The sequence below is a fragment of the Miniopterus schreibersii genome, assembly GCF_964146895.1.
Source record: "Miniopterus schreibersii genome assembly, chromosome: 9".
Lineage (NCBI taxonomy): Eukaryota > Metazoa > Chordata > Mammalia > Chiroptera > Miniopteridae > Miniopterus > Miniopterus schreibersii.
In genome coordinates this window covers 75,337,647-75,350,768 of record NC_138118.1, presented here as the reverse complement: position 1 = coordinate 75,350,768, position 13,122 = coordinate 75,337,647, and the positions used below count along the sequence as shown (strand labels likewise).

Below are 13,122 nucleotides of genomic sequence, written 5' to 3'. Positions count from 1 at the left end.
CTATAAACAACCTAGAGAAACAAAAACAGTAGCTCACAATAAAAATGACAAAAACAATCTGATTGGATATAAAATCTCAGGAGGACTGGGATATAAACTTTAGGAGCTGGGAGATCAATTGATATGTTGTCCCATGTTGTAAATAGCTCTGCTATGTAGCTTGACATAGTTGAAAGGCAGGCACATTTCAGCAGTTAATTATAGAAACCTATCCAGGGAGCTACATTTATTGGTTGCAGGAGGTCTATTCCAGCTAAAACCTAAATAAACCAAGAAGAGAAGGTCAGGTAGAAAATGCTAGGAGACTGTTGAATGGCAGAAATGATTTTTTTTCTTTCCTTTTTTCCTCCCTTCCTTCTTTTTGGTTGGTGTGGAGTAGAGGGTCGGGGTGGAGAGACAGCCAAAGAAGGAAACTATTTTTGTACCAGTTACAAATGAGAACCTGCACTTTGTACCAGTTCCTGGAAACATTGCTAGCATGCCCAGAACAAGGAGAGAGCCTGCATGGAAATGATCCAATTTCTTTGCTTTTTCTGTAGGCCCTTCCAAGTCCCTGAGTGACTGAGCAAAAGGTCAAAGTCAAATCTGTTGATTCTGCTACCTAGATGAAAAGGTTGAGTGAGCACCACCTAGGCAAATGAATAAATAAAATGAATTTAGGGGTGTAGTGGGCACCCTGGGGTTCCTCACTCACTTTCCTCCTGTACCACTCTTCTGCAATGGCTGCAAGTCTTGCTTTGGCGTGTCGGTGGCTCCCAACTCTTTGGTGGGGTCTGTAGGAATGGCGAGCCCTGCAACGATCGCCAAAGGGTTGAGATTACAATATGTACATCAATATGTAGATCAAGCACAGACAGAAGAATGAATAAATCTCTCTGGCACACATACACCCATATATACTACTTTCTGGACTCTCACGTACCTTTAGTTTTGCTTACAAAGTGGATGCAGAATTTTCAAACATTAGAGAAATATATATTGGAATAGAGGGTGTAACCTAGTAATTCCACCGTTCAAACAGAACAATGTTATCAACTGGTTTTCTTACTATTTTTCAAATTTCTGAAAGAAACTGTTGGAGTAAATAAACTCAAATGAATTAAAAAGTTGTATTCATGGCAGATTTCTGTGATTGTTTCCCAGTAAACAGACGCCAAGAACACAAATGCTAGCATGTATCACTGCAGTTAAAAACAGGTTCCATGCTTAGAAAACTTAAGAATTTCTTCTCTTGCCTAAATATTGCAGCAGCAGCTGCGAGTCACAATTTAGCGCTTGCCTGCGAGAAGGCGACACGTGCGGTCACAGCCCTGGGAGGAGGCGGGTCCGGGGAGTCAGGCGCTCGGGGGAGGCGCCTGAGTGACAGCCACCGCCTCTCCCACACCCTCCGCTTCTCCGTAAACAACCGGACTCGCCCGCAGGCCGCGAAAGAGGGCGGGGCTTGGAGCGGGGGCGGGGCCGGGGCGGCCGACGAGCGGCCTTCGAAAGGTCTCCTATTGGTGGTTCGCCAAGTGCCGAGGCCCTGCGGATCTTGATTGGTTCGCGCCCCGGATTGACGGCACCTGTCCCGACGGGCGGTGCCTCTCGGCGCTGCGCCCCTCCCCTCGCGGCTGGGTGCCCGCCCCGCGCGGCAGAGCGCGTGCGCGCGCGGCCCCAAGCCGCCGCCGTGCCCGCCCGCCCCGCCGCGCACCCTCGCAGTCAGTGGGCGAGCGGGAGCGGCGGAGGTCACTGCGGGGAGGCGGGGCGGGGGAAGCATGGCAGCCTCCCTGTGGCTCCGCGGAGCCGCCTCCGGCCTCCGGTCCTGGAGCCGCGGGCCGCGGCCGGCAGCGGCCAGCCTTGCAGCGGGTAAGGACCTCGCGCCGCCGTCCCCCGTCCCTCCTCCGGCCGCCCGCTTCTCGTGACCTGACGGCCCAAGAGGTCTTTTCACGGGAGGCGCTGCGGTTGGGTCGGGGCATAAAACCTCACATTTTGCCTTGTCGCACCCAGGGCCTGGCGTCTTTTGCGGCGGCTGCCTGTCCCCCGGGATCCTGTCCCCGAATCCAGATGAATGGCGTTCAGCGCCTTTTCGAGATTTGGGTCGGGGTGGGGAGACCTTGGGGTAAAGAGAATAATATTTGCGTCCGGGGAGTGCTCCTTTGGAGTGAGTGAGGGCTCAGGGGACAAGCGGGGAACCCCGCCCCCACCCCTGCGACCCCTGGCCTTGCAGCGCCCGCTGGCTTTCGCTCCCCTGGGGTGCATCCTGGGTGAGCGCCCCTGGGGCTGCAGGGCCTGATTTTTGTTTAACCACCTTCATCGTGCAAGGTGGTTTTACACAAGTGGTGTCCATGCAAACCAGGTGGTAAGTCATTCCAGCAAAGTTTTGACTCAACCCTTGACCCTCCGAGGCGGGCTTCCCACCGCCCCTTCTTTGCAACTGTGCTACCTGAAGATGGCACTTCTGTCCAGTTATTAACCAAAACCTTTTAAACGTCTCCAAAATTGTGGCCTGAACCTATTCTTCCTCCCGCTCCCCCTAACATTATAAATTATGGAAACTAACCATTAACATAGGACCAGGCAGTTTTTTTAGATCAACAGAGAGAAAAATCTTTTTCATTTTTCAGGTGAAGAACCTGAGTCCCTTGGGCAAGTGAATTAGGGCATCGATCTCAGCAGGATCTAGGGTTAGTCCCGGCTCCTTCCCTGTCCCTGGATTTCCTACCACACCAGGATTCCTCTTCAACTGAAAACTTGGATGATTTTGGGGACACTGCCATTGTTTTCCTGTAAAAGTGTGAAAGTCGCACTGTTTAGCAAGCTCATACTCAGGATTTTTAAAAAGCTTTGGTGGTATTATTATATATCTTTGATTAAAAAAAATAGCAGGCTGGGAGTTGAGTTCTTAATAGCTCCCTTTCCTCCCTCAGTAAAAGTTAAGCAGAAGAGTGAATTTCCTCCCTGCCTTGAGAAGGGCAGGCTCCTTGTGATGCAAGAGAACAGATGTCTGATACAGAATCACAGTAACAAGATACAAACTCACAGAATCTGCCAAACTGGAGTGTAACTGCTAGTTGAGCTTCTGTTCTGAGCTACAAAAAAAAATGCCCCCCACTTTAGAAATACTTTAAAAAAATTCGATTAGTCACTTTTCCACAGTAGTAAATGTTGCACCAGTTTCCACACGAATGTGCAATTCTTTGGGTTTTGATTAGCCAAGGAAGACATATGTGCTGTTTAGTGGTTTTATAAGGTGTTCAAATGGCATTTTAATGAACTCTTGATGCACCTTTTGGGATTATGAAAGTTATTACAGTTCATGATAGAAGAGCCTGAGGCTCAAGGCTGTAATGGTCTCTGTAAACTGGCATGCTGTTCCACAATGCTGGTTAGACAACTTTAGCGCGTGATCTTGTTCCTTAGATTCTTTGGCCCAAAGATGTTCTGAATATTGATTTATGATAAATTTTAAATAGTTCTCTTTGTCATGATTGTTTAAAAACACTTGAGCAATTGTTTTTACTCTGGAATTGTTTTAAGTGTTTCTGTTAATATTAGCTTACTACCAAAGTGTTAACTTTTTTGACATCAGAATCTTAAAAAAAAATCTACATGCAAGTTTGGAGTCTGGGGACATTAAAAAAAAGAACCATGTTCAAATAGTAACACATTTTTGTTCTGAATTCTGTGGGTTATTTGTCCCCATGGTATATTTAAAATATTTATATCATATGGATGGTGGTAATATAAAGATCCATATAAGTATTTATTATTTAGAAAAATGAGCCCTTAAAATTGGCAGTTTATAGCACATCTTAATTTTAAAATATTTAAAGTATCAAAAAGAAATAGAAAAATGAGCAATATTAAACTATATATATATTGCTATTAGAGCACCATTTAATAAAAGTAAGTTTTGTATTTTATCTGAAAGTAATTAAATTTAGTTTTAGACTTCTTTATACACATAGGCCCTCTATAGTCATTGTGACTCATCAGCATGTACATGGAAAGGTAATTTATATCAGATCATCTTAAAATGACCACCTGACCAGAGGTGGATTGGGAAAATTAACCAGTGTCATGTACAGAAATGGGCATAATTTTTTTTATTGGCCCTTTTTGTGTGTAAGAAATATACTTTTAAAACAACACATAGCGTAAATATATAATAGCATTTCTTTCCCTTTTACAAATTAGCTTGTAGGGATGCACATGAAGCTCTGAAAAGCTACACATGGCCCTGAGACCAAAAATTGATCTTAAACCTGCGAAATTATATAGGGAGAATATTTATTTCTGAAATAACTTGACTCAGCCCTGGCCAGGTACCTCAGTTGGTTAGAGCATTGTCCTGATACACCAAGGTTGCGAGTTTGATCCCCCGGTCAGTGCACATACAAGAATCAACCAATGAATGCATAAATAAGTGGAATAACAAATTGATGTTTCTCTCTCTCTCTTTTTCTCTTTTTCTTTCTCTCTCTCAAATCAATAAATTAAAATTAAAAAAATGAAATAACTTGACTCAACCCATGAAGGCTTTTATAGAATGAGTCACCGTCCTTACTTTAGTGAATCAATGTTAAGCAAATAGAATGCTTAGAACAATATTATGCAATAAATTAGGACACAAAGTGAATGTACAACAATCTCATGATGTAATAGAAGCATACATTCAAAAGACAGTGATTATTTTTGTGTAGTGAGAGTAACTTTTTCCCTATGATTTTACACTTTTTTGTATTTTCTGTTACCTACAATGAAATGCATTATTAGTTTGATTAGGGGAAAAAAATCTTTGGAAATATAAAAGAATTAACCTATTACAGTTTTTGCATTTTGAAACAGAAAAGCTTGGGTTTTTGTAGCACTTAATATTACCAAGATATGGATAACTGTTCATGTCCCATTGGAGAAAGGGGACATAATCTGTAAATCTATAAATTTAGAAACTAACTGCCAAATTTTCCAACTAGTTTCTTTACCCATCATTTTCACCTTTGTGCTGCATTGACTGATTTTCTGCCAGCTTGATTTTAGCTATGGCCTAACTATACTATTTCCTCACATTAATGTGTATGACTTACTTAAAGGAAGATCTGTTATTTAAGTCTGAGAGTTTTTTGGATAATGATTTTGTTACATTTCTTTGAATTTCTGCTCCTTCAGGAGCAGATTCTTCTATACTGTGCAAGCACGCCTTCTACACAGGGCATTCTCCTAAAGACACAGGGCATTCTCCTAAAGTAGTCTCCATCCCTTCTAACACTGGCTCTTCTAACCTGATAGGCGAAAAAGGACATTTGGCATAGGACTTGTACTCTAGTGCTGCTTCTTGACCACTGATAGCAAAAGTAGCCAATACTTACTGACTGTTACGTGCCAGGAACTGTTTAATGCTTTACATGTATTATCTCAAGTAGTCTTACATTAACCTTCTGAACAAGTTACTCTTGTTGACACAAATGTCTAGAGAAGTTAAGTAGCTTGTTAGTTCAAGGGCATACATCTAAGAATTAACCTTGTGTGGATAGGAATCATGGTCTTCTAAAATGAGAGGTCTTAAATATCACTATCAGTAAATAACCTCTTCTCTTATGACATCAGATCACCTGATTATACAACCCTTTTTCTTTGCCATAAGCAAAGATGATATGAAGAGAACTGAGCCATCATTAAAGACTTTATCTTCATTGATTTTCATATTGGTCCATTCAGAATCTGGGCCTCATTATTGTTATTATTATTTTAATTTTTAACTTTAATGGTTCTCCAAGTTTTTTTATTCTCACCTGAGGACATGTTTCTATTGATTTTAGAGAGAGAGGAAAGAGGGGGGAGAGAGAGAAACATCGATCGGTTGCCTCCTGTACGTGCCCGACCAGGCATTGAATCCTGCAACCTCGGTATTCCCCTGACCAGGAATTGAACCTGTGACTGTAGAGGAGGATGCTCCAACCAGCTGAGCCACACCGACCAGGGTAAGGGCCTCATTGTTTTTTACCTCAACTTCAGCAACTAATATCAGCTCTCTACTTCACCTCTTCTAAGATCTCATCACTAGGAATTGCTCTGCTGTTAATATTTCAAAAGCTGAACTAGCCTTCTGGTTGATATAATCCCCCTGATTCTTGTTCTACTGATGAATATGCTATTTATCATCATCATTGAACCTTGTGTAGACAAGAAAGTCAGACACAGGACTCCTGTTATGCCCAGTGTGTTCAAGTGAGCACTGACAAGGTGATGTTGCACAAGAAGGACACCCGTATTTAATGGAAATGTTAGAGATGATCATCGAGTTAAAAGGAATGACATGTTTTTAACCCAAGAAGACCTCTAATTCTTAAGCATTGGGGCTTCAAATAATTTGCTTTTAGGAAATCTCATTGCATGTAGATTAAGTTCAAGAAAGAGCAGGGGTTCATAAATTGAGAGGACTTGAAACTTAAAAGGGTGACTGTGGTTAGTTGGTGGGTGCACTACACAGTTTTAAAATGAGTCCTTGCAGGAAAAAGAGAAGATGAGGTGGGAAGTGATACGGGGTGAGACAAGGGGCGTTACAGGAAACTCCCCTTTTCTCATTGGACTGAACTTTTCCAGGGCAAGGCCCATAATTTGCTTATTTATGTCTCCGAGGTCTGTCATAGAACGTGATGCAGTAAATATTTGTTGAGTGGACTTCTAAATCTAGAAACTGAAATAATGTCTGATGTTATTTTCATGGAAATGCAAAGCCTCTCTGCTCTGTCTTGCCCTAGTGTGATTTCCAAAAGCCTTTTGTGAAAAGAAAATCAGATAAATCAAAACCAGCATACGGCTTTTTTAAAGAACGGCTTTTTCTTGTAAGTGGAAGTACCTCTCTGAAAGTTCACGGAGTTGTTAGCCCGAGACCCTGAGACAGTTACTTTTGCCATTTAAAGCCCTTGGCAGTGTCCTCCTCCCTCTAGAATCCTATTTATAAACTGGTGATTTTGGGTTGAAATACACTCTCCTTTGATGACATTGTATTCAGAGTGTTTTAATACCATTGGAAGGGATGGTTTCTCTAAGTGTGGGGGTGGAAGGTAAAAAATTTTCCGTTCTTGGACCTTGTCCAAGCTGTAGGTTTTATTGAATACTTTCAGTTTTTTATACACATTATTAAACGAGATAATATAGTTATGAGGAATCTGGAATCCTTTACGTAATAGGTAAAGTACATAATATGTATTTTATAAATGATAGCATTTTAAAGTTTATTGTTAAAAATGATAAAGGGATGGTCTAGAGGTAGGAAAAAGAAAAGACATTGCTTAAAAATTTTTTATTGTTTCCTGGAGAACTAAATAATTGGAAGTTAGTCTGCGTGTACATTGTCAACATCTTTAAATGTGATTAGGTCATTAGTTTAAAACTAGCCTTTAAACATTTTTTTTAATAGAAAACATCTAAATAACAGTTGAACTGATCCATAGGTTCAGAGAACAAGATGATGGTTGCCAGAGGGGAGGGTGATGGGGAGATGGGTGAAAAAATGACAGTTGACTTAATAATGTTGAATGTATGTTTATGATAAAAATGTCTGCTCCTGTTGAAAGTAATGCATTGAAATCAGTGTGTTCTAGGTCAATGGCCTCTAAGACTCCAGTTGGATTCATTGGACTAGGCAACATGGGGAATCCAATGGCAAAAAACCTCATGAAACATGGCTATCCACTTGTTATTTATGATGTGTTCCCTGATGCATGCAAAGAGTTTCGAGAAGCAGGTGAACAGGTAAGGTCTTTTCGTAAGATTTTGATGTTTAAAAATAACAAGTGACAGCTTCTTAGTATACCCAGTGGTGGTGTAAACCCGATTGCTAATTTTATTTCTTTCTCTCTGTCCATAACATATATATATAGGTGACCGTGTATTAATAACTGAATTCAGAGTTTTGTATTTCTAAGATATGAAGGAAATTCTTGTACAAGTTGTAGAGTGGTAACTGAGGGCTTAATGTAATCCCAGAACTGGGAGAATATTAAAAGAATTCTGAGAAATATAGAAAAAGGTGAGAGAGAAAATAATAGAGTCAACTTTTGGATAATAGACTTGAAATAAATACTGAGAAACACAATGCCCCATGTGAAGAGCAGGTTCAGGCAACTGGGAGAGAGGCCATTTGCAGAACGGTTTTCTCCAGCTCCTTCCCTTCACGGTCTGTGTGCCATGTGGTGCAGCACCAGTGCTAGATGAGGATCCTCTTGGAACTTTTCAGGGTAGGGTTGTGGCTGCTTATGCCCACAGCCTGAATACTGGCACTAGCATGAGTTCAGTGAAGCTTACAGACTGCAGTAAGTGAAAAAGAAAAGAGTTTCATTGGTTTTTAGTAAAATGTACAATACATTGGGTGCAAAGGCAGTTAGGGAAGTTCTCTGAAAACTAGGCATTTCACCGGATAGCAGAATAGGATTTCTCTAGATGAAGAAAGGATAAACAGGTAGTTTTCTTTCCTAGTGGAAGCCTCAGTTTCCAGGTTTCTGGAGATTTCTCTTTTAGCTTAGCATGTCAGCTAGAGTCCCTGCCACATGCCTAGCAGTCCCCCCTGTGCTGCGGAGAATGGAAAGGTATGAGTTGGATACCGCAAGGCATCAGATGCGTCTCAGGTTGCAAGATAAATAGCATTACAAGGAAGTTGCTTCTCAAATTGTATTTTGACTCTAATAAAGTGCTGAAACATTTTTTTGAGGAGGAAAAAATAAATAACTGTTAAGAGTAACTTCATTTCTGGTAGGAAACTACACCGATATTGTGTATAATCTTTAGTCACCTTCAAACAGAAATGAAATGAAATGAAAGTTATGGAGACAAGGTGTCTCAGATTCCTGAAAGTAAATGAGAAAGTTCCGGGACACAGACTGAACTATTAGACTTTCCTTTTTTCCATTTTCCTGGAGATATGTAAGTGGGTGTGAGGAAGGAAAGAAGTTGGGTTCTGGGTAGCTGCCCCTCGAGAGTAGTGAAGCGTGAAGACTTGTTTTGGCTGCTTTTCTGCAGTTCTCAGCCCTGCCCCCAAGCACGGTGGGAAAAATTCTGTGTGTGGTTCACACTGAAGCAGCCAGCCTGGAAGACGGAATCTTTTCCCACATCCCATCTCCCTGTCATCTCTGGTTGCCCAAGAGTCTGGACTCTAAGAGGTCCTCTGAGTATTGATTATAACAGCAATGGAGGGTAGGAGAATGTGAAACATAGATGAATGAAAGGAGAGAGATAAAGGGTAAAAAAGCTTTGGGCCTGAGGGGAAGTATCGTGTCTTAATAAAATGAAAACATTTGTTGACAAATGATTTATGCTAGCAGCTTGCAAAACGTTCTGAACAGTGACAGTGTCATTTGAACACGTGTGCTCTCCTAAGAGCACTACTTCAAAAGGTCCCATTAATTTGGATGAATACATTCTGATATAGTAAAATGTCACTGTTATTTCATAGTTATATTTTGTTTTAAAATTTTTTGGGTAAAAGAAAATATGAGTTTCATTCTACTACAAGGCAAAGACAAGACTAAGGATGTGAGAAAACTGTAGGTGAAAACCTTGAAACTTCTTGTCATTGTGCACAGTGGTGCAATGAGGGGATTACGGTTTAGAAATCAGAACATATCTGAGTTGACTCTAACATTTTAAGGACAAGTATCCCCTTCTTCCCACAATGTTACTATGTCAAGTGAAGCTGACAAAACAGCACCCCAAGAAAAGAGGGTTTTTCCCCACCAAAGATTACAGAATTGCTGGCTAGTTGATTTCTGATGTCTACTGTGGTGGGTTTTTGTTGTTGTTGTTTTTCAATAAAATATGTCTATTGATTTCAGAGAGGAAGGGAGAGGGAGAGAGAGAAACATCAATGATGAGATAATCATTGACCTGCTGCCTCCTGCACGCCCCCTACTGGGGATCGAGCCCCCAACCCAGACATATGCCCTGACCAAGGAATTGAACGGAGATTGCCTGGATTGTAGGTTGATGCTCAACCGCTGAGCCACTACGGCTGGACTCTACTGTATTTTTAGTGGGAAATTTGCAGGGAAGAAAAGTACCAAAATAGGCATATCTGGGTCAGAAGCAGTCGACTGGTTCTAAAGATCTTTGGACGTCTCCTTGAAGAAGTGCTATTTCTTTTTTCTTTTTTTTTTTTAAAGCAAAAACTGGGGATTTATTGTGTCATCTCACTAAGAGTTGGGGAGTGGTCTCGCCCCAGACACAGCCGAATTTTGGGCACAGCTGTAGTCAGGGACCTTTCTGTCTGCCTCTTGGCTCTGCTTTCTGTGGGCAGGATCCTCCCTCCCCTCAAGGGGCAAGATGGGCACCTGCTGATCCAGTTGAAGAAATACCTTGGAATGTTCCAACCAGGGTTTTTCCAACCTCTACCTCGTGGTGAAAATACTCCATGGGTTCTGAAGGGAATCAAACCTTTGACATGTTAAATATGTTTTACATCACTGTTTAACCAGCTTGTTTATGCCTTTAAATGTCAGCCTATTCTATTAGGGCATTTATAATTGATTAAATGTTATTTGTGGTCATTTCCATAGAAATTGTGTGTATTTGTCTTTCAGAATCTCTTTATTATACCCTTATTTCTGTTGGGAACTCAGGTTTAATGTACAATGCATCATTTCAACTTTCAGCATCTTTTCTGAAAATATAACCCATGACAACTGTTAGTAGGCCTTTGTATATTAGAAATCATGAATCAATAAATTGTGAATGTAGTGGTTTAAAAACATAAGCTGTGGGACCAGACTGCCTGGATTCACATCTCAGCTTTCTATGTGCTGGCTGTGTGACTTCAGACAAATTTTTTAACTTCTTCTCTGCTTAAATTTTCTCACTGTCTAAAATGGGGATAGTAATTGTACCTTCCTCCTAGTTGTAGAGAACCTGGCACATAGGAAGTGTGGGATATTACTACTGTTACGAATATTGCTGTGTCTGTAACACATTTCTCCCAAATCTTCACTCCCCAGCACCACACAGAGAAACATACCACTGTCTTGGCTGAGCCTTTGAGTCAGAGGGCTTTGGAAGAAAACTGTAGACAAATTTTAAAATGAAAGAATGATGATAAAAATTAAAACCAAACTAGGAGAGAGTGATTTGACAGTATCCCTGCTTAGGAATATATTCTGCACCATCCCTTCTGGGTCACTTTGATTTTGCAGGAGATACAGATTTCACTTTATAAGTGTTAGCATCAGGGGCACGTGACTTGTGCTTCATTTTTATTTTCATTGTCTAGGAATTTCCTTGGAGATGCCACTGATGTATGCCAAAAGTCTTGCACCACTTCTGTTGAGTTTTCTGGTTGAACTAGGCTTAATTGGATTCTCTTTTGTTTTCTCTTTAAGAACTTGGAAAGCATCCTATTGTTCGTGGATTGTAAGGCTGAACATGTCTGGTTAAGTAATTCTCCTAGGATCTAATCTGGCATCCACTCAGGTCTTGTTAAATGAGAACTTTAAAAGCGTCTTGCTGAGTGGGCTCCATCACTGTTGACCAAATGTTTCAAGATGTAGGCACAAACCGTTTTTGTCAGTGTTTTAAGCATAGTGTGATTTTGAACTAACAGCATGCTTTTCTACTTGGAAAGATTAAAAAACACCAAGTGCCAAGTTTAACCAAGGTCGTCATGTTCATCATTTCTTTGCCAGTTTCTCTTACCCACTTACTTGGAAGTAGTGCTGAGCTTGACTCATGTGACTGTTTTGTCTAGAAGAGAGAGCGAGATTTTTCTCTTTACATAAAGCAACTAGTTAACAGTTGTTTCCTTCCAGTGGATATGCATAAAGGTAATCCTTCCGATTAACCCAGGGCCTGATATCCCCATTCTTCCTTCTTCCCTTCACCCCGCAAAGCAGGTTTTGTCTTTAGTTTATCTAGTCTTCTACCCTGTACTGCACACCTGCCAGTGATGTGTACTAGCATGTAGATGAATCTAAATCCAGAGACATTGGCTACAAAAACTTGGAAAGACTGTAGATATCATGATACACAAGGGAACAAATCTCCTGTAGTCAGAATTGAGATAGTGGAAAAGTAGAGGCATCCTAATTCATAACAGCATACGAATGAGGCCGTTGGAGTGAGCCGGAGATTGTTCTGGGATGGCCATGCCAATTAGAGCATAGCCACAGCCCAGGTCCGCCAGCTCAGCGACTGTCCACAGATGCGGCAGTGCGGCAGAGTCCTGCTAATGCTATACGTTTGTTCTGAGTCATTGCAGATGCTTCCTATCCCATCAGCCCCCCCTCTTTTTTTACAGAGGCTGTACCTTCCTAGAACTTAAAGTTTCTAAATATGAAAAGTCTCTTTGCCTACGTATCCTTTCTACTTTGGAGATAGAAACCCTTAAAGATCACCCAAATCACTCTTCTTCTTTTGTAGATTCAGAAACCAAGGCCAGAGAGGTTAAGTAATTTGCACAAAATCACATGTAACTTTAGTGGTTGAGCTGTAACTAAGCCTGGGTGTCTGGCTTCCCAAATTAGTGTTCCTTTCACTGATCCATGCTGTCTTTGCTTATCCATTCAATTAGCAAATGTAATTGAAGGGACTCTAATTAGTTTGGCTCCTAAAGGCTTTTGTGGTTACTGTCAGACGGGCAACAAGGTTTGTTTTTTTCCTCCCAGTTTTGAGCAGTGGCCAAATTTTGTCAGTCAATTATTTCAGACTCTTGAAGTCATCACATGGAAGGCAAGATGATGTGAATAGCTGGACACACATGTCTGTCTATCTGTCTAATAAACATGCCTTCTGTAGTATAAATTAGAAACTTATTATAATGTACCAAATACATCTAGTCATTAGCTATAGCGCCGATGTGGCCAGTACAGTGGTGACATTCCAGCTATCACCATCATTGCGTGTTTTTTCCGGACCTGTGAGCTTTGACACTACTTTCCTGTGTAATTGAGGGGTTAGCGGTCCTCTGGCAACCCAAGCATCCCAAGAAGCAGATGCTAGGGATGCAGGGGGCTGATTGGCCACCCCATGCACTTGGCAGTTGCATGAATTGGCACTGCCAGTTCATTGGCATGAGAACCTTGGAGGTGTGAGGTATCCTTAGGTCTGTGAGCCAATTGTTGGTGCCCCTGAGGGCACCTCTCAAGGAGTTATCTAGAT

At 41.4% G+C, this 13,122-nt stretch overlaps 1 protein-coding gene and 1 long non-coding RNA gene across 7 annotated transcripts in view; one reads left to right on the top strand and one right to left on the bottom strand.

The window, feature by feature from the left end:
• Positions 1-1,436, bottom strand: part of LOC308561543 — a 36,084-nt gene extending 34,648 nt beyond the window's left edge. Inside the window, exons 1-2 of the long non-coding RNA XR_013999525.1 lie at positions 1,280-1,436; positions 695-791 (exon numbers count right to left, since the gene is read on the bottom strand). This is a non-coding gene — a long non-coding RNA (uncharacterized lncRNA). The remainder of the gene's footprint in view (positions 1-694; positions 792-1,279) is intronic.
• Positions 1,437-1,635: 199 nt separating this feature from the next.
• Positions 1,636-13,122, top strand: part of HIBADH (3-hydroxyisobutyrate dehydrogenase) — an 84,532-nt gene continuing 73,045 nt past the window's right edge. The window contains exons 1-4 of one of the 6 annotated variants that reach the window (XM_081146906.1): positions 1,695-1,845; positions 2,604-2,663; positions 5,799-5,960; positions 7,577-7,737. In XM_081146906.1, coding sequence (XP_081003032.1) covers positions 7,591-7,737 — 147 coding nt within the window. In that variant the 5' untranslated portion in view covers positions 1,695-1,845; positions 2,604-2,663; positions 5,799-5,960; positions 7,577-7,590. Of the gene's footprint in view, positions 1,846-2,603; positions 2,664-5,798; positions 5,961-6,740; positions 6,825-7,576; positions 7,738-13,122 lie in introns of those variants that run through there. The other 5 variants (XM_081146905.1, XM_081146903.1, XM_081146904.1 and 2 more) reach the window with 5 other exon arrangements.